General features: G+C 42.2%; 1 protein-coding gene across 5 annotated transcripts in view; it reads right to left on the reverse strand.

Moving 5' to 3' along the window:
* The window catches only part of Znf609 (zinc finger protein 609), a 142,011-nt gene that overhangs the window by 87,693 nt on the left and 29,111 nt on the right, over nt 1–25,207 (reverse strand). For 4 of the 5 annotated variants that reach the window (XM_055597638.1, XM_055597652.1, XM_055597645.1 and 1 more), the window contains exon 2: nt 20,002–20,875. The exons of the other annotated variant lie outside the window; for it this stretch is intronic. In XM_055597638.1, coding sequence (XP_055453613.1) covers nt 20,002–20,748 — 747 coding nt within the window. In that variant the 5' untranslated portion in view covers nt 20,749–20,875. The remainder of the gene's footprint in view (nt 1–20,001; nt 20,876–25,207) is intronic. 5 annotated transcript variants of the gene reach the window in all.

Here is a 25,207-nt window from a genome sequence, read left to right on the forward strand (position 1 = left end):
AGTGGGTCACAACCGCCTGCAACTCCAGCTCTAGGGGATCTGACACCCTCTTCTGGCCTCTGTGTGGACAACCACATACGTATGCACCTACCTTCACTAGATACACACACATCATTAGGACAAATCTTTAAAATCCAAAGAAGCATCAAAATTTATTTTCAAATGCTCATTGTCCACTACTACCTCTATCACTATTTCCAAAATATTCTCAGTTGAAATACCCGTTAAATTCAGCAAGCACTTACCATGGGGATGGAGAGATGGCTCAGGGATGCAGGTTCAAGTCTCAGCTCCCACACAGATTATCTGTAACTATGGTTCCAGGAATCTGATGCCCTCTTCTGACCTCCACCAGGCACACAAGTGGTATACCCATGCAGACAAAACACTCAGACCAATCCTTGTGTGTGTGTGTGACCTGCTTGCCTCTGTCTCCTGAGTGCCAGAACTAAAGGTGTACACCACCATATCCAGCTGAAAAATATTTTTTAAAAAATAAACACTTTAAAATTTATTTTTATTTATGTATATACGTGTGTACAGTGCCTGTGTGGAGGCTAAAAAGGTACTGGATCTCATTTACTGGAGTCTCACGTGGCTGTGAGGCCTTGATGTGGGCATTGTGAACCAAACCTGGGTCTTCTCCAAGAGTAGCAAGTGCTTTTAAGCTCCGAGTCATGTCTTTAGCCTCAAGGGTTTTGTACCCCAGATTTAACATTTTATTTTATTTTTATGTGTAGGAATGTTTAGCTTGCATGTATGAACCCCATGTGTGCCTGGTACCTAAGCTGGTCAGAAGAAAATGTCTGACAACCTGAAGTTACAGATGAGTCACTATGTGAGACCTAGGAACTGAACCTGGGTCCTCTGCAAGTGCCGCAAGTGCTCTTAACTGCTGAGCCATGTTTCCAGCCCAGGTTTTATATTTTATGGTAAAGTTCTGAACACTGACCTGTGACTCTAGGTTGAAGGTTATAGTCAGTGAACTTGAAAAAGGGGTGGGAGGTGTTGGGGATGGGGGAGACAGTATTGCTGTGTATGGTGGCAAAAACATCTATAATCATGATGCTCTGAAGACGAAGAAAGAGAATGAGTCTGAGGTCCCTACATAACAGTACTATTGGGGAGAATTGGTACTACATTTCATTCTAGTACTGTATTTCAGTCACCCCACTGTTTGCTACCCTTTAGCTGTTTAGAATCACGGTTCCTCCAGACCACCTCACTTTACTCATTTAGAGGGACAAGGCAGGGCAGGGAATGAAAGAGAAAAGGAAAAAATAAATACTTCTTCAAGGTCTGGGGATACAGCTCAGTGACAGACAGAGTCTTGGCTAGAATGTGAAGTCCCAGAGTTCATTATTCATTACCCCCTCCCACAGACATACAAAGACAGCTTCATTTACAAAAGCTAAGAAGCAACTACCCAGGGCTTTTCAAATGCACATGTTTGGAATTCATAGCTCTGGCAACTGTGCTCTTGTCTAGCCAAACTGCTTCCCCAGCAGATGCCAAATCTGCTCTTCTTTCCCCGTGGCAATACTACATTATATCACACCAAGAGTTATTTCTATTCAGTTCATCAGGAAAACTGCCACCTCTCCAGGCCCACGTGACAGTGGCAATCCTCACCTAAAAGCTGCCACCAGTACAGAGATAAACATACAACAGACACCAAGTCTTCTAAAAAGACACAGCCTGTTACTGTGGCCAACAGCTGCTTTGTTAGCAATCTAGTGGTTTCCTTGTGCCCAGAATATGGCAAATGCTTAAGGCAGAACACATGGAAGCAACTGCCTTTCCTAGTCAATTTCTTTCCTGAGGAAGCAGTGAGAGTCCTTCCTAATTCTGTGTAAGTGTGGTGGTTTGAGGAAGACTCGTCTCCTTAAGCTCATACATTTGAACGCTTGATTCAAAGTTGGTGGAACTGTTTGCGAAGGATTAGGATGGTGGTGGCTTGTTGAAGGAAGTTGTAATTGAAGGGTGAGTACTGTGTGTTCAAAAGCACAAGACATTTCCAGTTCCCTCTCTTGTTCTGTCTGGCTTGTGGATCAGATGCTGGCCCCTTAGTTACTGCTCCTGCACCATGCCTGCTTGCTTGCTGCCATACTTCCTGTCATAATCACAGACCAAAGCCAAAGTTTCCTCTCTGAAACTGCAAGCAAGCCCCCCAAACCATTCTATAAGTTGCCTTGGTCAGGGTGCTTCTTTGCAGTAACAGAAAAGTAATGATAACAACAACTAAGCATAAAAGTTTTCTATTTAAGAGAAGACCAACAACAGAATTGATGTGTCTCCCCATAACTCTAGCGTGCTAGAGGTAAAAACAGGAGGATCACGAGTTTGAGGCCAGCCTCAGCTACACTTTGAGGCTAGTATCAGCTATGTGAGACCCTATCTCAGAGCTAGGTGGGAGCAGGAACATGAGAACCAACAACTAAAAACAAAAGTTCAGAAATAAAAGCATGGTCAAGATTTAAAGTCAGAAAGGACTGCCGAGGAGGGTCTCCAAGGTGTGAGGACATAGAAAACTCAGAAATCAATGTTGGTAGCAAATGGGTCTGATGGTCATGGCTACAGGATGGTTTTAGATGTGAAACCTGAGATTACAGAAATGGTCTGATTTCTTCGGTGGCCAAGGAAACCTAAACAGAAGAAATCTGTAGCTATTATAAGGGATGGTTGAATTTAAAAGTAAACACTTTTAAAGTCAGTCAGAAAGTATTCTGTATCATGCCAGACTTTATGACCTGACCTTACATTTTCTAAAAACGTCACATGGACCTCAAGGTATCTTTGTATGTTGCACTGGCAACTGCACTACACTTGTCTGTCTGTCTGTCTGTCTGTCTGTCTGTCTATCTATCTATCTATCTATCTATCTTCCATTTCTTTGAGGGAGAGAGAACTGGGAAGGGTGAGCTACTCTCTGGTCTTGTCTGGAATTCACTAGGTATCAGGCTGGCCTTGAATTTTCAATTATGCTTCTGTCTGCCTCCCGAGTGCGATTTAACATGATGAAATGAACTACATGCAGAAAAGGAAAGAAAGAAGGAACAGGGAGAGAGAAAACACAAGCCTGCACTTCAAGGCCATTCTTTCACACAGCAACCTTGAAAACTGGGTGTGGTGATATGATGCACACTTAATCCCAGCACTTGAAAAGCAGAAAAGGGATGACATTAAAAGCCCAGCTGGGATAACTGGGACTGTCACAAAGGCAAAACATGGGAAGTTTGAGGCCACCTGAATTACAAGAGAGTTTGTCTCAAAGAATGAGCAAGAGAGAATGAGAATTTAAGTTAATTCCAACAGTTTGGGTCTTATATTCTGACCATTAAGTGCACGCTCTGGACAGCACCCTAGCTGGAAGATCTGATTATCTGTTGCCTAATTTGGTTTCCATTCCTCGTTACTTTTTTTTTTTTTAACTTGAAACCCTGTCTCAAAAAAACAAAACAAAACAAAAAAAAAAACAAAACAAAAAACCCAAAACCAAAACCAAATAAACAACAACAAAAAACTTGAGTTTGTTGTGTGTGAGTGTATTTCTGGGTCCATGTGGAGACCACAGGTCCCTGTTGACTGGACTAGCTGGCCACCCAACCCCAATGACCCAACAGTCTCTGGCCTCTTCAGCATCAGGATAACCAGTTTAGTTTTCTGTGTGGACGCTAGAAACAGAACACAGCTCCCATCCTTACCTGGCAAGCACTTTGCTGACTGAGCCATTGTTCCACTTGCTACGCACCTCTTATTACACAAGTATCTTGTTTGTCTTAGGGTACAGTTTAGAATTTATAAATATATATTTCCATCAATACTGTTCTCAAACACGAAACCAGCTTTATATGCGACTGAAACCAGAGAATAATGGTCGGTCCTAACGCCAGAGAAAACACTGGCTGCCTGCTGTGTTCATGGAGCCAGTGTGTTCATCCTGAGCGTGTCAGTATCCTGAGTTCATCCTGAGCGTGTCAGTATCTGAGTAGCTTGGAAAGCCAGCTCCGCACTGAGAACATCAGTCTGACCTTACCACCTGGCATTTCTAAGAGATGGGAAAGGACAAGAGATACTAGAGAGAGAGAGAGAGAGAGAGAGAGAGAGAGAGAGAGAATGTGTCAGCTTTTCTGAGACTGTTTGATTTCAAATCCCTACATTCTCAATCCAGGCACATATGTATAAGCAAAAACAAGAAACGCCTTCTGGCATGCTTTGTCTAGAACAGACATTCCACCAGATGTTTAGGAGTGTACAGAGCAGTGGAGCTGGTCTGCTCTACCATGGTGTGACCAATGTGTAGTCACAATGTGCGACTCCCTCCACCACACAATTGCCAAATATGTTTCCTACACAGTGCTATGTCTGCTTTGAGATACTACAAACAATCTTTTAAAAACTCATCAAGAGAATAGAATTATTATAACTTCTAAGAGTAGAAATAATACACATACTAGAGCTAAAAGCTGTGTTTTAAATTTCATTTTATAAGGATATAATTTTGCTAAAAATATCATCTCACAGTATTTTAAAGTGACTTCACAGTATACTTAGGTATTTTTTTTTATATCTGCTAATAATTGAATTCTAATCATCCTTCCATAAGTAAGACTTTCAGTCTTAGCACTGAGACAGGCATGATGGCGTAGGTCTGCAATCCTGGCACTTGTGAGGCAAACAGGAGAATCAGCAGTTCAAGATCATCTTGCCTTATACAGGGAATCCAAGACAGCCTGGGTTACACCAGACTCCCATTTAAAAACTAACAATAACAACAAAAAAAAAACCCAAAACAAGAACAAAAAACCCCCAAACTTAGCAAACAAAAGATACACTAGTAGAAAATAGTTTGTAGCTCAACACATTTAATTCTCTTCTCTTCTGGACATCAAGAAAATTATGTTTACTAAAGACAAAAAAAGAAACCAAACAGATAGGGATTTCTGCTTTTTTTTTTTTTTTTTGAGGTAATGTTTGTCTTCCTAAAGCAGCATGCCTAGTTTGAATATATCCAGAAGTAGATTCAGGCAGAAATAAGGTTTTTATTTATAGCAGCATTTTTTATAATGTCACAAACTTCCAGGAAACATCTTTGTCCATAATAAACACAAAAAGAAAATCACAAGCATATGAAAAAAAAAAAAAAAACCTGCTTTGGATCAGCAATAAAATTTAATTATCCAAATCTGTTTGTTCTTAGTCAACGTTAAAAAAAAAAAAAAAATCCTACGTTTCTAGACTGTTGCAGGTAGATCCAGCCATAAGGGTTTTCTTCAGCTGTGTTGATTCATACCCATAATCCCAGCATTTGGGATTAAGTTTGAGGCCAGTCTGTATTATATAGCTTCCTATGACAAACAATAAAGCAATGAATTAACTTCAAATTTGTCTGTTGAATCAGTAAAGCTGATGTGGAAACAAGGCTTTAAGTTTTTTTTTCCATAAAATCTCAGAAATTCAGTGTTTCTCCTAACGATGATGAAACTGTAGACCCAGGTTCATTATAACTGTACTCCTAGTAAGTGGCCCTGTGCTGTATGTAGATCAAGTACTGAAAAAGGACAGCTGGAGAAGTCTGGAACATGATGGAAAGGCACCCTGAGTATCAAATGACATCCAAAGCTCAGTGGGCATCCCATCTGGAAACAGCAAAGGCAATTTTAAGAGTTCAGTGGGGTCAGGAACTTTACTGTGAGACTGTATCTCCTAGTAACATCAGAAGTCTCCAACATGACTGTTCAAATGTGAGCTGAACAAGGAGGACACCGATGAACATGCTAAACTGGTCAGGAAAATGCCCACAGGACTCAACCCTACACAAACTGTAGGCAGCCAAGTAAAGCTAGGAGTGTGTGAGGTACCAAGTAAAGCTAGGAATGTGTGAGGCAGTCCTCCCCAGGAAGGATATGCCAACTGGTTGTTCCCTGTCAAATGGATAGCTTTGAAAATACATATATATTGTATGTATTCAACAGGTATATTTAGGACTATATATGTATACACAAACACATTATGCATGCAATAACACTGATGTAAAAAAAAAAAAAAAAAGGCCATGAATTTGAAGGAGATCAGGGAAGAGTGTATGGGAGGGTTTGGAGGGAAAAAAGGGAAAAAAATGCTGTACCTGAATTACAATCTCAATTTTACCATATAATGAAGAACCTATACAGAAGGCTTTCCCAAGAATAATGGGTTTTAACATGGAGGAACATTAAAAGCCCCATAAACTTAAAAGGCTTCAGAAGTGATTCTAGTATGTGGCCTAAATTGAGAAGTCTAAGCACCAAGAGACCTCTGTATGTATGTAATGTAATCTGTATGCCTGAATGTAATCTGTTTGAGCCACATTACTGTGGCTGGTAACGGTAAAGTGTGTGCTGTCTTCTCTCTACAGCAGTCTGTAGCTTTCCCTGACATTTTGCTCAGCGTACTGCTGAGTCCCTGAATGATGAAGAAGCATACCAACTCTGAACTGAGTGAACCAGGTACCAGGTTATGAAAACCTTTTTAAAACGTCTATTACCAAACAAAAACAGAATCCAGGGAGGAAGATTCATCAAAGCATAATCCAGTATTTGTCACTAGGGCTACAACTCAACTGTCTTCAGTATAAAAGCAACTGGAGAGTTTTCCAGGGGCACAGTCCAATTGTACTCTCCTAGTGGACAACAAATGCTTCAAACTGAAGAAAGACCTGGTTAAGACCTGGTTGTTTTCTCTCTGAAGCTAGTGAAAAGTTCATAGACAGAAGTATCCTGATCCCCATTCTTCTGGACTATTCAAGCTCCCTGTGCTGATCCTTCAAAAGGCTGAAGACTGGGGCCAGTGAGGAAGCTCAGTGGTGAAGGCCCTGGATGTAGAAACCTGGTGACCTGAGTTTGATCCCTGGAACCAATATGAAGGTAGGAGGAGGGAACCAACTTGATAAATGTTGCCCTCTCACTTATGTACCACAGCATATACATGAGCACATATGCCTGTACACACACACACACACACACACACACACACACACACACGCACGCACGCACGCACGCACGCGCACGCACGCACGCGCACACACACACACACACACACACGCACGCGCACGCGCGCGCACACACACGCACACACACACGCGCACACGCACGCACGCACGCGCACGCGCGCACACACACACACACACACACAGCCCAAGTACATAATTTTTTTTTAAGTCTAATACTATCTTCATTTCAAACCTCAGAAAAAAAATTTCAGGAGATAAACACCAAACAAACTGGTTTTAAAGGAGTGGTTAAGTAAGAGCTGTAGTTCTTCCAACTGACCCAAAAGGGTCCAAAACACCGAGCGATGAACTAACTGACCAAATACCAACTAAACCTTACTAGCTCTAAGTGTTCTGGATTCATCTCTCCCGGAAGCCCTCTAGGAAATTAGGATTTGCAGTACTGAACTAGCTATCATACACCGATACCTGCTGTGTATTTCAGGCAAAAAGGAGAGCCTTTCTCCTTATTTGCATAACAGTCTTTTCTCGCTGGATCTCAATTAGGGTTAATATAGAAACAGTCTTCTGGGGGCTGGGGTGGGGAGTAACGTCTTGCTGTGGTGCCCGAGCTGGTCTGCAACTCCTGGAGCTGTGACCCTCCTGTCTCGAATGAGACAAGGAGCACACAACTCTGAAGATAAGAGTTCAGTAATGAACAACATCTAAGTACTATCCTGACACTTAAGCTCCCTCATCATTTTTAAACTTCATGGAAACCCTAAGAAGTGATTGCCCATACTACAGCTGACAAAGGAAGGGGAAGCTTGAAAAGGTTAATCTATTCTGAGTTTTATTTCTGTTCTCAAAGCTCCAAACCCTAAGCTGGTAAGATAGCTTACGGTAACAGCTTGCCTGACCTGAGTTCAATCCCTACGACCTACCTGAAGGAGGAGGACCAACTCCTTCAAGTTGTTCATTCACCACTACATGTGACTTCAGTACACACACACACATCCCAAATAAAATACAAGTAAAAAATGCTTTAAGTTCCAAACCCTTAGATAATCCCTCCAATTTGGAGCATCTCAATTTGTCAATGAAGACAACAGCAAAAATCTATACAGCCCAGAAAAAAAGAAACATCACATCTATTGTCAAGGGTTACTTTTTACTCCTTAAAATTTTTGGTAGATTTCATTTTCACCTGAAACTTTTTAAACTTATTTTTGTATGTATGGGGGTCTCTGCCTGTACGCACGGGTATGCAGTAGTGCACGTAGTGCTCAAGGTCAGAAGAGGGCACCCCATTCTATGGAGCTGGGGTCACTGAAGGTTGCGAGCAACCATGTGAGTGTTGGAGGCTGAACGTGGACCCTCGGAAAGAGTAACAAGCGCTCTCAACAGATAAGGCATCTCTCTGGCCCCCACTGTCACTTTTAAGAAGGGGATACAATAATGGTGGATCTGAAACTTGGATATCAATCAATAGGACAGCTAAAGTTTGGGGGTGTTGTTGCTTGTTTTGGAAACAGGGTCTACTACAGAGGCTTACCTTGAACTCTCAAGCTCTGGCCCCATCAGCCTCCCAAGAGCTGGATTACAAATATGCACCACCACAGCAGCCAGAGAGCTACTGTTAAAATGCATATTGTGAGAAATTGAGTCTAAGAGTTAACCTAAAGCCTGGGCTGATGCCTGACACTGGAGTCTTTAACCAGGCCATCAGACACTGCTGACACTGAAGAGAGAGGCCTACTTCTCACCTTAGTTACTACTTCATGTGGAAACACTTCTCTGTAGTACTTTCAAAGGAAAGACACTAAAGGTTTAAAAGCATCCTAGGAGTCTAAAGGCTAAGGGGTTTCCCTCCTTCCCTCCCTTTTCTGCAATATAGCCAAAGGGTGCCACTAAATCAAGGCCATGAAGACGTAAGAACAAGACACAACAAAGACACAGAGTGAACAAGAATCCTTTTATCACCTCAATTTTTCTTCATTTGGGGGTAGGGAGACCTTTCCTGTTGGTCTCCTATGGCAAAAGAAAGATGCTAAAAGAAAAAAATACATCACTTTGTAATACCAAACCCCATTAACAGAGACATATTCTTTAAGATCTATTATATCTATTTTTATTTAGGTGTGGGTGTGGTGGTGCTGACAGAGGCCAGAAGAGGGCGTCAGATTTCTTACAGCTGGAGGTATAGGTGGTTATCAGCCACTTGACATAGGTGCTGGGAATGTGGGTTCTCTGCAAGAACAGCAAATGCTCTTAACTACTGACCTTTAACTCTCTAGCCTCCTTAAGTATAATTTGTCTTATAAATAGGAAATTGCAAAACACTCTAAATTACCCTCCCTATGTCTCCTCCAGCATTCTGTCCTCTATCCCACGTGACCTCTGCTCTTACTGAGACAGATCTAAAGTCTAAGGCGACACAAGCACTGACAGGCCAGTGCCATCTAGGATGAGTAACTTCAGGGAGAGCGTTTGATACAAATGTCCCCGAGAATAGCCAAGGGCATTTCTTATGTGGGTGCTCTCATCCATGACTAAACTGTACCAAGAGTAATATATTTTAAAATATTAATATGGTCTGGCACCTTCCTGATGCTAATTCTTCCAAGCCCACCCCAATGGTACAACTGGGAAATTACCAAAGAGAAAAGCAATCTTCCTCTGCTTGCTGCCTTCAGACACTCCTCCTCCATAGCACTGCCGTGTACAGAATTATTCTATACAAATACAGAGATAAAACATGCTCACACACACAAATAACTCTCAGCAGGATCTAAAAATCAAAGCCTAACCCCACGGTTTTTAAGTGAGCAAGTCCAATTTCCTTCTTTGTAGCTCTTGACACACGCTGGCGAGAAGCCGTCTGGATTTTTTTCTGCCTTGTTCTTGCACCAGAAGGCTCTGCACTGCAGGTCAGAGGATGATAGGGAAATGAAGAGTGTAATTTCCAAGGCCTCTGAACACAGCCCTGTCAGCAGCTCTGGAGGCAGGTTACTCAAGCATGGCTTGAAGACTGCAAACCACAGAGAGGAGGGCTCAGGCAGTCAGCAGTGGCAGATCTCAGCTGCGGATTTTATTGCCATCTCTATCTAGCCTGAAAGCACAGCGCTGCTGCCTCCCTGGATAAGCCCTGCTGGTAAAAGCTCTTGTACCCAAATGGCAAAAATACAAGATCACATCGGGGGAGGAAAATTAAGGACCAGGACTCAGATTAGCATCCCTTGCATGCTAATGTAGCAACAAAGGCCCTGTTCTTCCATGTGCTGCCTCGAGAACGTACCCACTGCAGACCCATGGCGACACCCATCAACGCACTCAACCCCACTCCAGGGGGGCGGCCAAGTCCTCTGAAATCTGAAATGCAGCGAGGCCACCCCAGTGCCTCTGCAGCCAGTTTCTGCTCTTCTGAGGTTTTACAACATAAGCACCAGCATGCGAATTCCCCAGCACAGGTTTGGAACTTCTCCTGGGCACAGTGCTGAAAGTCTTAACCAACATGTTTAACTATTACTCTCGGGCTTCTTGTGCAGTGTACTAACATTTCAGACCATTACTGCCCAGGACAGACTGACATAGACTTCAACTTAAATAAATTATTTTTTTCCTAATAGTTACTGAATGCTTCCTATGTGTTACATACCATTCTAAGTGTTTTCTCTGAGTTAATTAAGGTAATTTTTGTTTTGTTTTGTTTTGCAAACAAGATCTTGCTATGTAGCCTTAGCTGTCCTAAACTTCCCATGTAGACCTGGCTGGCCTTGCACAGAAAGATATGCCTGCCTCTGCCTCCCAAGTGCTGGGACTAAAGGTATGTGCCACATTGCACAACAACTAATTTAATACTGCAATAACATATGTGCATAGTCTTATTTTCCATGACATAGCTGGTGCAGAACAGTTAAGTAACTTGTTCAAGATCACTCAGTTCAGAAGCAGCACTGAGATACAAATTCCAGTGGTCAGGCTACAGATCACACTCTTTAAAAATGAAAAGAAAAATTGGTGGGGGGTTCAGGTGACTGTGTGTACACCTGTGTGTCTGTATGTGTGTATACATGCACTTGCCATGGTTTAGGTGTTAAGGTCATAGGGTAATTTGAAAAAGTCAGTTAGTTCTCTTCCATCATGTGAGTTCTGGAATCAAATGCAGGTCATTAGACTTGGCAGAAACCCTTAACCTGCCAAGCCACTGTTTTAGCTCCGAAGTATATATACTCTTAATCACAAAATCATACATCAGACTCAATGTGAAATTTACATTAAAGATTTTAAAATTAGAAATGGCTCCCAATATATACCCAATAATGAAAATGTGCAAAGATCCACAAAATCTCTTTGTAAACAGCAATTATTTGGACAAACTTGAAAGTGAAAATTTCTGGGTCCTTAACCCAAAAACTTACGAAGTAGATCTGGTGTAGGGTCAACAATGTACACTTAAAAAAACCAAACCAAACCTATTGTGTTTGTGTCCATGTGATGTGATATGTACCGATGACTGGGCATGTGCATCACAGAACGAATACAGAGTCACAGGACAACTTGCTGGCACTAGTTCTCTTCTTCCACTGTAGGGTTCCAAGAAAAGGCAGTGGGGATGTGTGGTGTGTGAACATAGGCAGCGAGGCTCTCCTGACAAGAGCTTTACTGCTAGGCCACTTTGTCAGGCCAACAACCCGCGTTTTGAAAGTCATCCTTACTTAGGTTTTATGTTCATACTTTTTATGAACTCTACTTTAAATGATAAACTGCTAGCTCTAAGAAATAAGGGTTGATCATCTTACCCAGGGTCCTCTTTCTTGCTTAGCTTCTTTAGGTGTACAGATTTTAGTATGTTTATCCTATCTTACAGGTCTAATATCCACTTATGAGTATATACCGTGTGTGTCTTTCTGCTTCTGGGTCACTTCACTCAGGATGATCTTTTTTAGTTCCCACCATCTGCCTACAAATTTCATGATTTCCTTGTTTTTAATTGCTGAGTAGTATTCCATTGTGTAAATGTACCATAATTTCTGTATCTATTCCTCAGTTGAGGGACATCTGGGTTGTTTCCAGGCTCTGGCTATTACGAATAAAGCTGCTACAAACTTGGTTGAGCAAATGTCCTTGTGTGTACTTGAGCATATTTTAGATATATGCCTAAGAATGGTATAGTTGCATCTTGAGGAAGCACTGTTCCTAATTGTCTAAGACAGCACCAAATCCTCACTCAGAAAGGCAAACGGGACGGACATCAGAACAGGGAGAAAACTGGGAATAGGACAGGAGCCTACCACAGAGGGCCTCTGAAAGACTCTACCCAGCAGGGTATCAAAGCAGATGCTGAGGCTCATAGCCAAACTTTGGGCAGAGTGCAGGGAATTTTATGAAAGAAGGGGGAGATAGAAAGACCTGGAGGGATAGGAGCTCCACAAGGAGAGCAACAGAACCAAGAAATCTGGGCACAGGGGTCATTTCTGAGACAGATACTTCAACCAAGGACCATGTATGGAGATAACCTAGAACCTCTGCTCAGATGTAGCCCATGGCAGCTAAGTCTCCAAGTGGGTTCCCTAGTAAGAGGAACAGGGACTGTCTCTGACATGAACTCACTGGCAGGCTCTTTGATCACCTCCTCCTGCGGAGGGAGCAGCCTTACCAGGCCACAGAGGAAGACAATGCAGCCAGTCCTAATTTGAGACCTGATAGGCTAGGGTCAGATGGAAGGGGAGGAGGACCTCCCCTATCAGTGGACTTGGAGAGGGGCATGAGAGGAGATGAGGGAGGGAGGGTGAGATTGGGAGGGAATGAAGGAGGGGGCTACAACTAGGATACAAAGTGAATAAACTGTAATTAATATAAAAAATTAAAAAATAAAACAAACAAACAAAAAGAAATAAGGGACCATCTCTGCTTTACTCATCAGTATATTTAATCCAGCCAAGTGCAGGACCTAGAATCTAAGACACAGCCATTTAATACATGGAAGAAACAATGGTACCCAACAGTGTATCCCCTCTCTTTAAAAAGTAGTACTATGTTTTATAGTGAGATAGTACTAAGCAAAGAAGCAAAGAAGGCTGCCTGCCTCTTACGCCTGATGACCTGAGTTTGATCCTTGGACCCACACGATAGAAGGAGAGCACTGACTCTTGTAGGTTATCCTATGAGCTCCACATATACACATGCCCTTCCCCTAAAGTAAATAAATAAATATGTAATAAAAAACTAAGCAATTAATAGTCACAGCAGCCTTGACAACATGCCTATAAGTGACGTATCCTGGTAAGCAACACTGGAACAGAGCCAGCTTGCTGACTTAATTGCCAAACAGAAAAGAACCTAGCATTAGATAAAGGACTATATAGTCACATACAACTACAGTTACACAGAAGTAAAATCTACATAATATACAGTTACTATACTTTAAAGCACTAGAAGAAATAATTCAAAGGTTCCCAACACAAAGAAGTGATGTTTAAGGAGACAGAAATGCTGGTTATCGTTTTTTGCGATTATACATTGCATAAACATATCAAATTAGCACTGTACTCCTTAAAATGTACAATTAATAGATGTCAACTGGGGAAAGGACCTGGCAGTGACTAACCTCAGGAGTGCTGTTCACCTCCTTTAAAGTAGCGTTTCTCATTGGCCTGGAACTCACCAATGTCTAGAGCAGGTGGCCAGTGAGCTGCAGGGGTGAACCTGCATGTCTCCCCTCCTAGTACTGGTGTTCCCAATGTGCTCTGGTAGCACACCTTCACATGAGCTTTGAGGATCAAACTCATGCCCTTGTGCTTCCAAAGTAAGCAGACTGTAGGCTGAACTATGTCCGCTCCTCCACAAATGCTAAATCTCTACAAATATCATCACCTGACTGACATAAGAATCCTAAACTCAAAGATGATTTGTTGCCTGGCAGTGGGTACATGCTTTTGATCCTAGCACTCAGGAAGAGGCAGGTAGGTTTCTGAGATGGAGGCCAGCTTGCTCTTGGTTTACAGAGCAAGTTCCAGGACAGCCAGGGTTATTCAGACAAACCCTGTCTTGAAAAACCAGTAAACCTGGGGGCAGTGGTGCATGACTATAAACACAGGAGTCAGGGAAGCAGAGGCAGACAGAGCTCTGTGAGTTCAAGCCAGCCTGGTATACAAAGCGAGTTGAGGTCAGCCAACGCTACACAGAGAAACCCTGTCGAAAAACCAAAAAAAAAAAAAAAAAAGAAAGAGAGAGCAAAAAAAAAAAAAAAAAAAAAAAAAGAGAGAGAGAGCGAGAGAAAGAAAAAGAAAGAAAGAAAGAAAAGAAGGAGGGAGAAAGGGAAGGAGGAAAGGAAGGAAGGAAAAAAAAAACCCCAGTAAAAACCAAATATGAGTAGTTATAGGGTACCTGGACAGTAGTTACAGGCCATATTTCTAAGTTTTTAAAATGGTCCAAAGGAACCATCCCTATGATAACTACAGCTTCATTAAGAAATGTAGGACAATACTACAATTTGATGTTCAAGAGGCAGGAGAGGTGGCTCCACAGGTAAAGGCACTGGCTGTCAAAGCACCAGAAAGTGGTTTGTATCCCAGCACCCTGGAGAGTCATGGAGAACCAGACATGCCTGTGTCTGTACACGTAACCACAGAGCTATGGAGTTAAGAAGGACTGATGGGCTTGCCGACTGCCAATCTAAGTTCAGTGAGTGACCCTGTCTCAGAGGAATAGAGCACTCACACACACACACTGGAGCACATAGAAAGAACATGGTGTTTAAAAACAAACAAAAACCTGGTTTTAACGAGGTGTGGCTCAAACCTGTAAACTAGTACTCAGGAGACGAAGGAACAAGGACTACTGTGAATCTGAAGCCAGTCTAGAGTACCAAGTGAATTCAAGGCTTACTGTATCACAAAACCCAGACTCAAAAACAAAAATCAGACAAAATCTCCCAAACAACAATTAAAAACAAAACAAAACCCTAGCTTCCAAACTAGGCTTTGTCACAATATGTGAGAGCCTGGGAAAGTCGCACAACCTCCCTAGACTTAGCTTCCTGTCTTCAAAATGAAAAAGCTGGATAAGATAATCTTTCCCTGGACTCTCCTTGAATTACAACACCCATAAGGAAAACAAGAGCTGCTGAATAAAAAATCATGCTTGTAGCTAGACAAATGCAACTTAGACCCACATAAGAATCAGCTTTTCATTTTTTTGGTGAAGGAAAATGCTTGAGGACATTTGGCTTAAGGAAACAAGGCTGACTGCTATATTGTCAATAACCAGAAAGAAGCAGCAAGTCAGGGGGAAGGGCATTAGAAAAGCCTTGGATCAGAAAGAAAAATAGACCTCACCTAGGTGAGGCAATGAAGAATTGCAATACAAAAGAAATGACCTGGAAGGTATACACTAGAATGGGAAACCAAGGGCAAAAGAAGATGCTCTCAGAACACACATAAGATAGAACCTGCAAGCCGGGCGCGGTGGCTCACCCCTGTGATCCCAGCACTCGGGGAGGCAGAGGCAGGTGGATCTCTGTGATCCACCCTGGCCTAAAGAGTGAGTTCTAGGACAGCTAGGGCTACCCAGAAACTCTGGGGGCGTGGGGGATAGAACCCATAATCTAATCTAAACGTAAGGAAAGCTAAGAGCAACCTTAACTGTCTTCTTTGTATTTTAAACTAATGGAGAAAGTGGTAAATAAGCAAAGCATTCTGAAAGCAGCAGAAGCTGATACCCAAACACTGCCAAAGCAGAGCGTAGGAGTCCTATCTGGTAAAATCAAAACCAACTGCTAAGGAAAATGAAGCTTGGGACTGCAAAATTCTTGATATTAACCACTACAGCCAAATAGGTATGTTACATTACTTGAAAAAAAAATTTAAATAAATGCCTCTACCAAAACTCCTGGGCATACCTCCTGACAGTCAGCACTGATAGATCACTGCTGTCTTCTTTGTGAACTCCTTTTTTCTTGCCTGCCAAAGTGGTGACAAAAGCAGTAAACTCAAGACACTCACAGACAGGCGTCCTGCCTTCTCCTCCCCACCTCCCCTTCCATCCTTAACTTCACAACCTATCAATCAAGCCAAAAGCAAGGAAGCAGGCAGGAATCAGAAGCTCCAAGTGTTTATTTCTTGGCACCCCTCCCCCATCTTTTCTGTATATTCAACAATCCGGGACAGCAAGGGCTGCTAAGAGCCATCTCATTTTCTCTAGGTGTGGTGGAGCCTAGCACCAGGAAGAGAAATACACATCCTAAATTGATAGAAAATTCAGACACTTACCTTGATAGAGAAAGCCCTGGGGCAGTTAATTTGAATATTCAGTACCTACTCAACAAGGGACAATTCTAACCAGTACCAGAGACTCCTCTCCTGTTTGGAAAAATGGGTGGGAGGAACTGGAAAGATGGCTCAACTCACACTTGTAATCCCAGCATTCTGGGAGGCAGAGGCAGACAGATCCTGTGAGTTCAAGGCCAGCCTGGACTACAAAGAGTCCAGGACAGCCAAGGCTACACAGAGAAACCCAGTCTCAAAAAAAAAAATCACACTAATAAGGAAATTAAAGATATTCACACTCTGTCTTTTGGGCTGGAGAGATGGCTCAGAGGTTAACAGCACTGGCTGTTCTTCCTAAAGGTCCTGAGTTCAATTCCCAGCAACTACATGATAGTTCTCAACCATCTATAATGAAATCTGGTGCCCTCTAGATCTGATGTGCAGGTATATATGCAAGCAGAATACGGTATAGACAGTAAATAAATAAATCTTAAGAGAGAGAGAGAGAGTATTTGCTATTGATGCAGAGGACCCAGTTTCAATTCCTAGTGCTCACATGGTGGCTAATAACTATCTGTAACTTCGGTTTCAGAGAATCCAATGCCTCTTCTGGCCTCTGTGGATGTTGAATGCATGTACCCAGACATACATTCTGGCAAAACACCATTTACACAAAATAAAAATAAGTAAACTGAAGAAGGAAAAAAGAGGCAGGAGAGGACGTGGTGCCTCAGTTAGGATATCTTCCAAATTTTGAGTTTACCCTCTTCATGATAGCTCCCAGCTTGATTTCATCACACATGTTTTGCTGTTTGGGTTTTGTTGATTGTCTCTACAAAAAGTAACATTCCAAACTAGTTATATCAGAGGCAAGCCCATATTTTAGGGGAAAAAAAATCTTGAAGAGGTTTCAAAGACTCTGCTTGCAACACTGATCAACACTCCCTGATCAGCTATAGCATGCAACACCCTGGGGTTCCAAGCTCTCAAAAGCTGAGGTCCCTGAGATCCCCGCGAAGCCTCACCTCTCCTTCTCATCCCCCTCTGTGCTCTGGAATCAAGACCAAGCCCTGTGCGTTCTGGCCAACCACTCTTCCACTGCGCTGCAACCCCAGCCAGACCCTTTCCTTTTCCACTTTAGCTCATCTAGTCTCCTCTTTCCATTCCAGAAATGTTTTTTCCTTGCAGAGTGTGCTCATCTCCTAGCAACTTCCAAACATTTACTTAAATATTTTATTAACCAAAGATAATATGGTAAAGCACCTTTGAGCAAGTGTGTCCAAATGGGGTTCCAGAGTACAAAGTAAGGAATTTTTAGAAAGCAGACTCAGCTAGGTAGGCACTGTGTATTACTCATTCCAGCAACAAAGAGGCAGGGGCAGGGGCAGAGGCAGGAGGACTTCCTTGGATTCAAGAACAGCCTGGTCTAGCTGGGCATGGAGGAGCACTCCTTTAGACTCAGTGCTCAGCAGGCAGAGGCAGGCAGATCTTTCTGAGTTGGAAGCTAACCTGGTTTACCTGAGTTCTAAGACAGCCTGGGCAACACAGAGAAACCGCCTTGAGGAAAATAAAAAAAAGGCAAAAACAAATATAAAACAACAACGAAACCAACCAACCAACCAACCAACGAAAAAAGAATAGGTTGGCCTATAAAGTAAATTCCAGGCAAGTCAGGGTTATATAACAAGGTCCGCACAGGAAAAAATAAAAAATAATAAATAAATGAATAAATAAATAAATAAATAACCACTAACAACAACAAAAATAAAATGTGCTTATGGTAATGTTGAGCTGCACAATAAATCATATGCTTCTCAAAATACTTCCCAAAAATTATTCTCCCAAAATATGAAACATTTTTTTTCTCCCTTTTATCTCCCACTGGACTGCCCCATTCTTACTTAGACTACTAAGAGAGACAAAGCTTATAACAAAGTTACATGAGGGGGCAAAACTCCCTAGCACCAAGATGTAATAGCTAAAGAAAGGCCAAGCGTATTTTAGGCAACTGGACACCCAAATGGTTGGTCTATGCACCTATAGAAGAGAAAACAGATTCCATTTCTTCCTTAGAGGAAATCATGAACACAGAATTCAATCCAATACAAAGCTAAGCAATATTAATTCCTTCACCCACAGTGAATTTAGACGATTCCAACACAAGTACTCTAAATGATGAGAAAATAAAAGACCACCCTCAGGACTACCTTTCCACAAAGAACAATGATTGTGAAAATGGATATATGGTAGGGACTTCCTGAAGCCAGATGTAGGGAACAGTCTAATGGGCCTGGAACAGTAGCAAAAGCTCCTGGTACTCCCAGGCCTCTTTAAAACAGCATTATCCATCTGCACCCCAGAGAAAATGGCAAAGCACAGCCAGCACAGGATGAACCATGCCAATAACCAGCTGGAACTTGACTCTGCCGAGGTGGACTACAGCATCTGCCACCCAAACACAGGCAGCCTCTCTGGCAGCTGCTACTGGCAAAAGGGAATCAACCATTGTGTTATATAACCAGAAGAAATTCACAGCCCTGTTACCAAAAATGCCCAGATGTAGCAACAGATGTGCCAGAGGCAAAGACCAAAATACCTACAGCAAAGAAAGCACAAGCTACCACTGAAATCCAGGCAGTAAGAGGCCACCACCACCCAAATATACATATCCAGCCTTTATTTATTAACACTTAAATATGGAAATAGGTATTCCCTGCTGCAACTGATGTAATTACAGAGAAATCAATTTATGCCGCATCTGCTGCGATCAGCCAAATGCATAGGGTGAGCAGAGCAAAGCGGAAAATCAAGAGCCAAAGAACAGCTCATCACCAGGCCAGCTGCTCTGTAGGAAACTGTAGGCTGCTCAAGTCTGAGGCAGCCTGAGCTGACCCTAGACTGGAAACTACTCTACTATAGCCCTACAAGCTTCATTTCCTGAAATATCAACTCAGATCACTTTCCTGGAGGGAAGGACTCAGTCCTAATGCCTCCTGGGGCTGCAGGCACCTATGCTTCCAAGTCCAGCAGAAGGGGAGGTATTATTACACTATTTGGCAGCAATAAAACCACCAGGAGACTTTGATTTCCGATGGTTGCAGGAGATAATTGGCAGACAGCAATACTTTCAGGGGCCAAAGAATCTTTCTAGGCCAAACTTTCAAAGCTACCACAGTAACTCGTAAGGCCTGATTAGTTCCTGCATAATATAGTTAGTACCTCCTGCTCCTTGTTTACTAGACTGTATCTGTGTACAGCTTTGGTTTTTGGTAGCCATCCCTTAGCAGATAAGGCATGACAATTAACTCTTTGGCCTGCCAGAGAACCAGCAGTACCATTTCTTCCCACTAAGAGGATCATTCAGTTTAAACATGTAACCAAAAACCTATTACACTTATCAACTATTATGATTCCGATGACGCAATTTCAGCCAAGGAGGAAATCACATGAAGATTTAATGCCAACGTCTAGCAACAAGTGTCTGACATGTGACAATAACAAGGTATGAGAAAATTCCTTCTCCAAAGTAGCTGACCCCCAAACAGAAATCGTATTCCAAGAGGTCTGGGCCTGCTGCAAATATCTCTGTAGGGAATCCTTTAATTTGGAGCAAAATCACATTATCATTACCAGCTGCTCTGACCTTGTAATTGGTCATTACCCACAAACTAATGAGCCTCCCACAGAGTGCACACAGCATTTGGCAGTTAGTCTGGGGCAGTTCTGACGGGCAGTGGACAGCTAGATCTGGCCACCTCTTACCTTTTCAGACTTGACTTTCTTTAGCGGCCGACACTCATTCTCCCCTTCCTCTGGCTCCGGCTTAGTTCCCAAAGGATTGAGCGCTGCCCCAGGTTCAATAGCTATACTCCCAAGCGGCTCCACGGTTCCTGATTCCATCCCTGCACTTGCATCATACTGACCACCCCGTCCTCCCAAGGGAACTGGCTGGAGGACCCCAGAATCCTTTTCCGAACAAGTCCCCACTCCTTCACCTCTCTCCTTCTTGCTCTTAGAGGAGCTGTTCTCCTTTTCCTTTTTGGAGCCAGCTACAGTGCGTGACGCCTTAGCAGCCTTCTCTGAGCCCTTGGGGGCAACAGCAGCAGCCAGGCCTCCTGCATTGGTACCATCTCCTGAGCGACCCTGTACCTCTTTCTTGTTTGCTGCTCCCTCACTTGGAGAGAACAAAGAAGTCCCTGGAGTGGGCTTGCTAGTGTCTTTGCCACTCTTACTCCTTTTGGATTTTGCTTTGCCTTCCTTCCCTTGAGGACCTGGCACTGGGGTCACAAACTTGATGTTGTCTGGCAGCGTGGCCACAGCATTGGGGGCTGGCATCCCCACCTCCTTCGAGCCTGACATTTCCAGTTTCTGCTGGTCTTTCTCCAGATCGGCGTCCAGGTCAATGATGAGATTCCCTACTCCAATGTCCCATTCATCCCCACTGTCGTATGTCTCAACCGGGTTTGCATCCACTCCTTTCCCTCCGGAGGCTCCACTGCTCAAGGACATCTTAGAGTCAACGTCCCACCTCAAGATTCAAGGCTCTTCCTTGCCCCCAGCTTTCCTATTTTCAGCTTCAGCTATGTTCTCAGACCTGCCTCCTTGGTCAGAACATGTCCAGTGGACAACATCATTGCTGGAAAAAGAAAATTTTAAAAAGCTGTTAAAGAAAACAGTACAGGCAAGGAGATAGCCTGAAATAAACTCCCATACAAAATGGACCCTTCCTGGGGGACTATCATACTTCAGTGGGCAAGACAAGTTCAATCGTATTTCCAACCAGGTCTCACTGGACCTAGAAAAGGTTAATCCCACTCCACCTCCTCAGGGAATAATACAGTATTTCTAGTTGCCTAAGATTCTGTGTTGGGTGTTACCTAGTAGTCCTCTACAATTAGCTCCCCCTTCCTCAAAGACTTAACTTCTGCCCCCACTGCCAGCTGGCAGTCCGTCTGCATCAGTACAGGCCCCAGCACATCACAGACTAAAGCTGCGACACCTCCGTCACACCCCTTTCTGCTGGCTGCTTGAATTATCAGTGACTCAGAACATGATCTAGCAAAAGCCTTAACAGCTCTCTAACAGGGTCAGTCCCTCCTAAAAATATATACAGATTCCTTGCCATTCAGTACTGAAGAAAGAAGCCTCATTGTGGCTAGGGGAAAGAAGAAAAGGAAGCAGAACTAGGGAAAATGCAAACTCTTTGTGTGATTGCAGCCAGAGGAAACAACTCTCAGAGGGGACTCACTTGATCCCAGAGAAGTTACATAGTTCTTATCAAACTCCAGGCTGGAAATCATGTACACAAAGGAGGGTTCAGTATACCCTTTCCCACAAAGTATTTAGAAAGAAAAATGTTTTCCTTGACTCTGCTGAAAGCCCATTTCCCAAAAGTAGAATGATTCTCTACTTTTTTATGGTAAGATTTAAAGAACTGACTTAAAAAACATCAAGGCTTTACACCACATGGAACAGAGACTGCCTTTAAAAGGATAATTTATGTTTCTCCACTGTCCTCTTAGGAGACAGAGAGGGAAACATTACCTAAAAAACCCAGCAACCAATGTGTTCCATCCAAGTATTATTTTATGATGAAGCCAAAAGTTTTGTTGTTGCTTATTCCTCTGTGCATTAACTTTCTAAATCTGTTTAGAAAACAAACTTTTGTAACACAATTGTATATAAAGAACAACCCAGTGGTGTCACAGAGCATCCTAGAAAGTGATTACTTAACAAGTAGTAAATAATTCATATAAAACAAGGCAAGCAGTGATTTTCCACCTATTCTGTCATAAGAGTGTCTAAAAATAAGGGTGCTGAGGCAAAAAGAAAGAGAGAGAGAGAGAGAGAGAGAGAGAGAGAGAGAGAGAAAGAAAGGAAGAAAGAAAGAAAGAAAGAAAGAAAGAAAGAAAGAAAGAAAGAAAGAAAGAAAAAAATGCATCCTAGAAGCACAGGGCTGTACCAAGCGAATACATGCAAGTCCCTGAGATTTAAGCAAGGTATGTACCTCAATCTGCAGTTCAGCTTTAGATCTGAGAAGCACACCCATTACCCAAGTAGAAAGTTTATTGTCAACAGCAATCGATTACTGTCGATTTATTAGCAAATATCAAGTCTAGATAAATCTTGCTTCCTCTAGGAGGACCTACAGTAAGGGTGGGAGTATAAGATGTAACGATTAAGAGAAGAAAAATCACTTCATTAGAGGTAAAGGGAACAATCCCTGACAAGTCTGAGAAATGAGGATTTTGAAAGTGACCTAAGAATTCTAAAGAAATTTGTAGTGAACTGTTTGGAATACTCAAGAAAACTTGGTGTCTAAGAGTAGTATAACAGATATCTGTTCATTCAGCTGATATTCTTAAAACTTATTCCCAATGATGTGCCAGGCATTGAACGAATATCAGAAATATAGCAACAAATCACAGTGAAAAAGGCAGTAGAACTTAGTACTGAAAGCAATTCTCTTGCAAGGGACCAAGGGCATTTCTAAGAAGGAGGGCACTTAAACTGAATTCCCACCACAGAGAATTATTACAGCTCACCACTTCTCTAAATCATAATGCATCACCTCTGCAACCTCTTTACTTATGACCAGGTTTAACATCTACTCACAGTAATTAAAAGTTTACTCACCATCTCCAGAGCTGTATTATCATCAGTGTATAATTTAGCCACTGCATGACCTCCTGTTGTTTTACCCTTGGAAAACAACTATACCTTTCCTTACATTTAAGAGAGTTTTCTCTAGAAAATAGGATGGTAATAAAGAGAGATTGGATGAGAGAAAAAGAAAGCACAAACATAAAATTACTTGGACTTAATAAGAGTTCTTTCTTCACTATACTGTCTGACTTGTATAAGAGCAAGACAAAGTATGTCAATAAGAAAGAAAAGCATGAAGAAGGTGAGAGGCTGAAATGAAAAGCTATAACTTAACTGAAAGGACAAAAGGACATACATACCACTAGGGGGCGTGGTAGAGTGCTTGCCTAGTTGCTCATCAAATACACACAAAGAAAGTTGCCAAGTAAATGAAACTCAGCATCAATTAAAACCAATAAATAAAAGGACAAAAATAAACCTGTGCAATAAGATCATACAAAGTTATTTTTTTTTCAGAATGTGAAGGAAGTGGACAATAAAAAGAAAATAATAAAAGAAACCAAGAGATGCCACATTTAGTACCACTGAAGGGTTTAGAATAAATGGGAGAAAAGTAACCTATCAAAGACAAAATTCAGGAATATCACCTTGAGTAGAACAAAGGCTTTTCATGCAGACTGGAAATGGTCACTACATGTTCAGCAAATTCATTTATTTAGAGACAGAACCTCAAGCAGCCCAAGGTGGCTTCAAACTCCCTATGTAACTGGAGATCACACCTAAACTCCTGACCCTCATACATCCCCGCCTTCCCAGGGCTGGGATGTCAGGCTTGTGCCACCACATTCAGCTTTTTTTTTTTTTTTTTTTTTTTTTTTTTTAAGACTAGATAAGGTCTTACATTGTCCAGGCTGATCTCAAACTGAGCTCAAGTAAGCCTCCTCCCTCAGTTTCCAGAACATTTAAGATTACAGACATTTACCACTATATCTGGCTTTGTGGAATTACTTTTTTTAAAAGAAAAAAAAAAAAAAAAAAAAAAAAAAGCCAGGCAAGAAAGGGGGGGTGACATTTTAATCCCAGCACTTGCGAGGCAGAGGCAGGAGGTTCTCTGTGACTTCTAGACCAGCCTGGTCTACAGCAGAGTTCCAGATCAGCCAAAGTTAAAAGAAGCCCTGTCTTAAACCCCTGCGATAGAGATGAGAGAAATGAGAGAGAAAGAGGAAGAGAGAGAGAGCACAACACAGGCCGTATGAGATGGTCTCAAAAAATAAACAGAACACCCCCAAAACCAAACAAACTGGGGAAAAAAAAGAAAAAAAAATCTACAGAATTGAAAAGAAAAGGTTGGGCAAGAATCTTATACTAGAAGCTATAATGACCTCCCTTAAAAAAAAAAAAAAACGTTTCTCTGTGTAACAGTCATGGCTGTCCTAGAACCTGCTTTGTAGACCAGGTAAATCTCAAACTCACAGAGATTTGCCTGCCTCTGGCTGGAATTAAAGGTGTGTGCCACCATGCCTGGCTGTAAATAAATAAATACTTTTAAAAATCTTATACTGCTGGGTCTGCTGGCAAAGTTCCTTGGGAGAATGAGACAGAAGACTCACAACTCTGGCAACAGCCAGGGTTAGAGTTAAGTTCAGTATCACTCTGTGCATCCTAGTGAGATTCTGTTGGGAGGCAGAGGCAGGTGGATCTCTGTGAGTTCCAGGCCAACTTGGTCTACAAAGAGAGTCCAGGGCTACACAGAGAGACCATGTCTCAAAACACTAAAAACCAAAAAAGAGACTCTGTCTCAAAAGTAACAAAAAACATTTTTAAAAAAGAAAAATCAGTTGGGTCAAATGCCCAAAAATCATATAAAAAGTTTTACACTGTAAAGTTTTTTTTTTTCTAATTTTTATTTATTTATTTATTTGTAAAGTTGTTTTTTAATGTGTCAAAACAGTTTTGTTTTTTGAGACAGAGTTTCTCTGAATAACCTTGGCTGTCCTGGACTCTCTTTACAGACCAGGCTGACTTTGAACTCAAGAGATCCTCCTGCCTCTCCCTCCCTGTCTGCTAAGATTAAAGGCTTGAGCCACCCTGTCCCGCAACATGTTTAATTTTAAAAAAAGAAAAAAAGATTTATTTATTTAATGTGCATTATTTATTTACATACTTAATTACTGATTTTATTTTATATGCACAGGTGGTTTATCTGTATGTGTCTGTGTTAGGGTGTTGGATCCCCTGGAACTGGAGTTACAAACAGTTGGGAGCTGCACCTTGGGTGCTGGGAATTGAGCTCTTCCTCAGAAAGAGCAGCAATCGTGTGTGTGTGTGTGTGTGTGTGTGTGTGTGTGTGTGTGTGTGTGTG

This window comes from Psammomys obesus, unplaced genomic scaffold, assembly GCF_907164565.1.
Source record: "Psammomys obesus unplaced genomic scaffold, mPsaObe1.curated_primary_1811, whole genome shotgun sequence".
In the NCBI taxonomy this organism is placed as follows: Eukaryota; Metazoa; Chordata; class Mammalia; order Rodentia; family Muridae; genus Psammomys; species Psammomys obesus.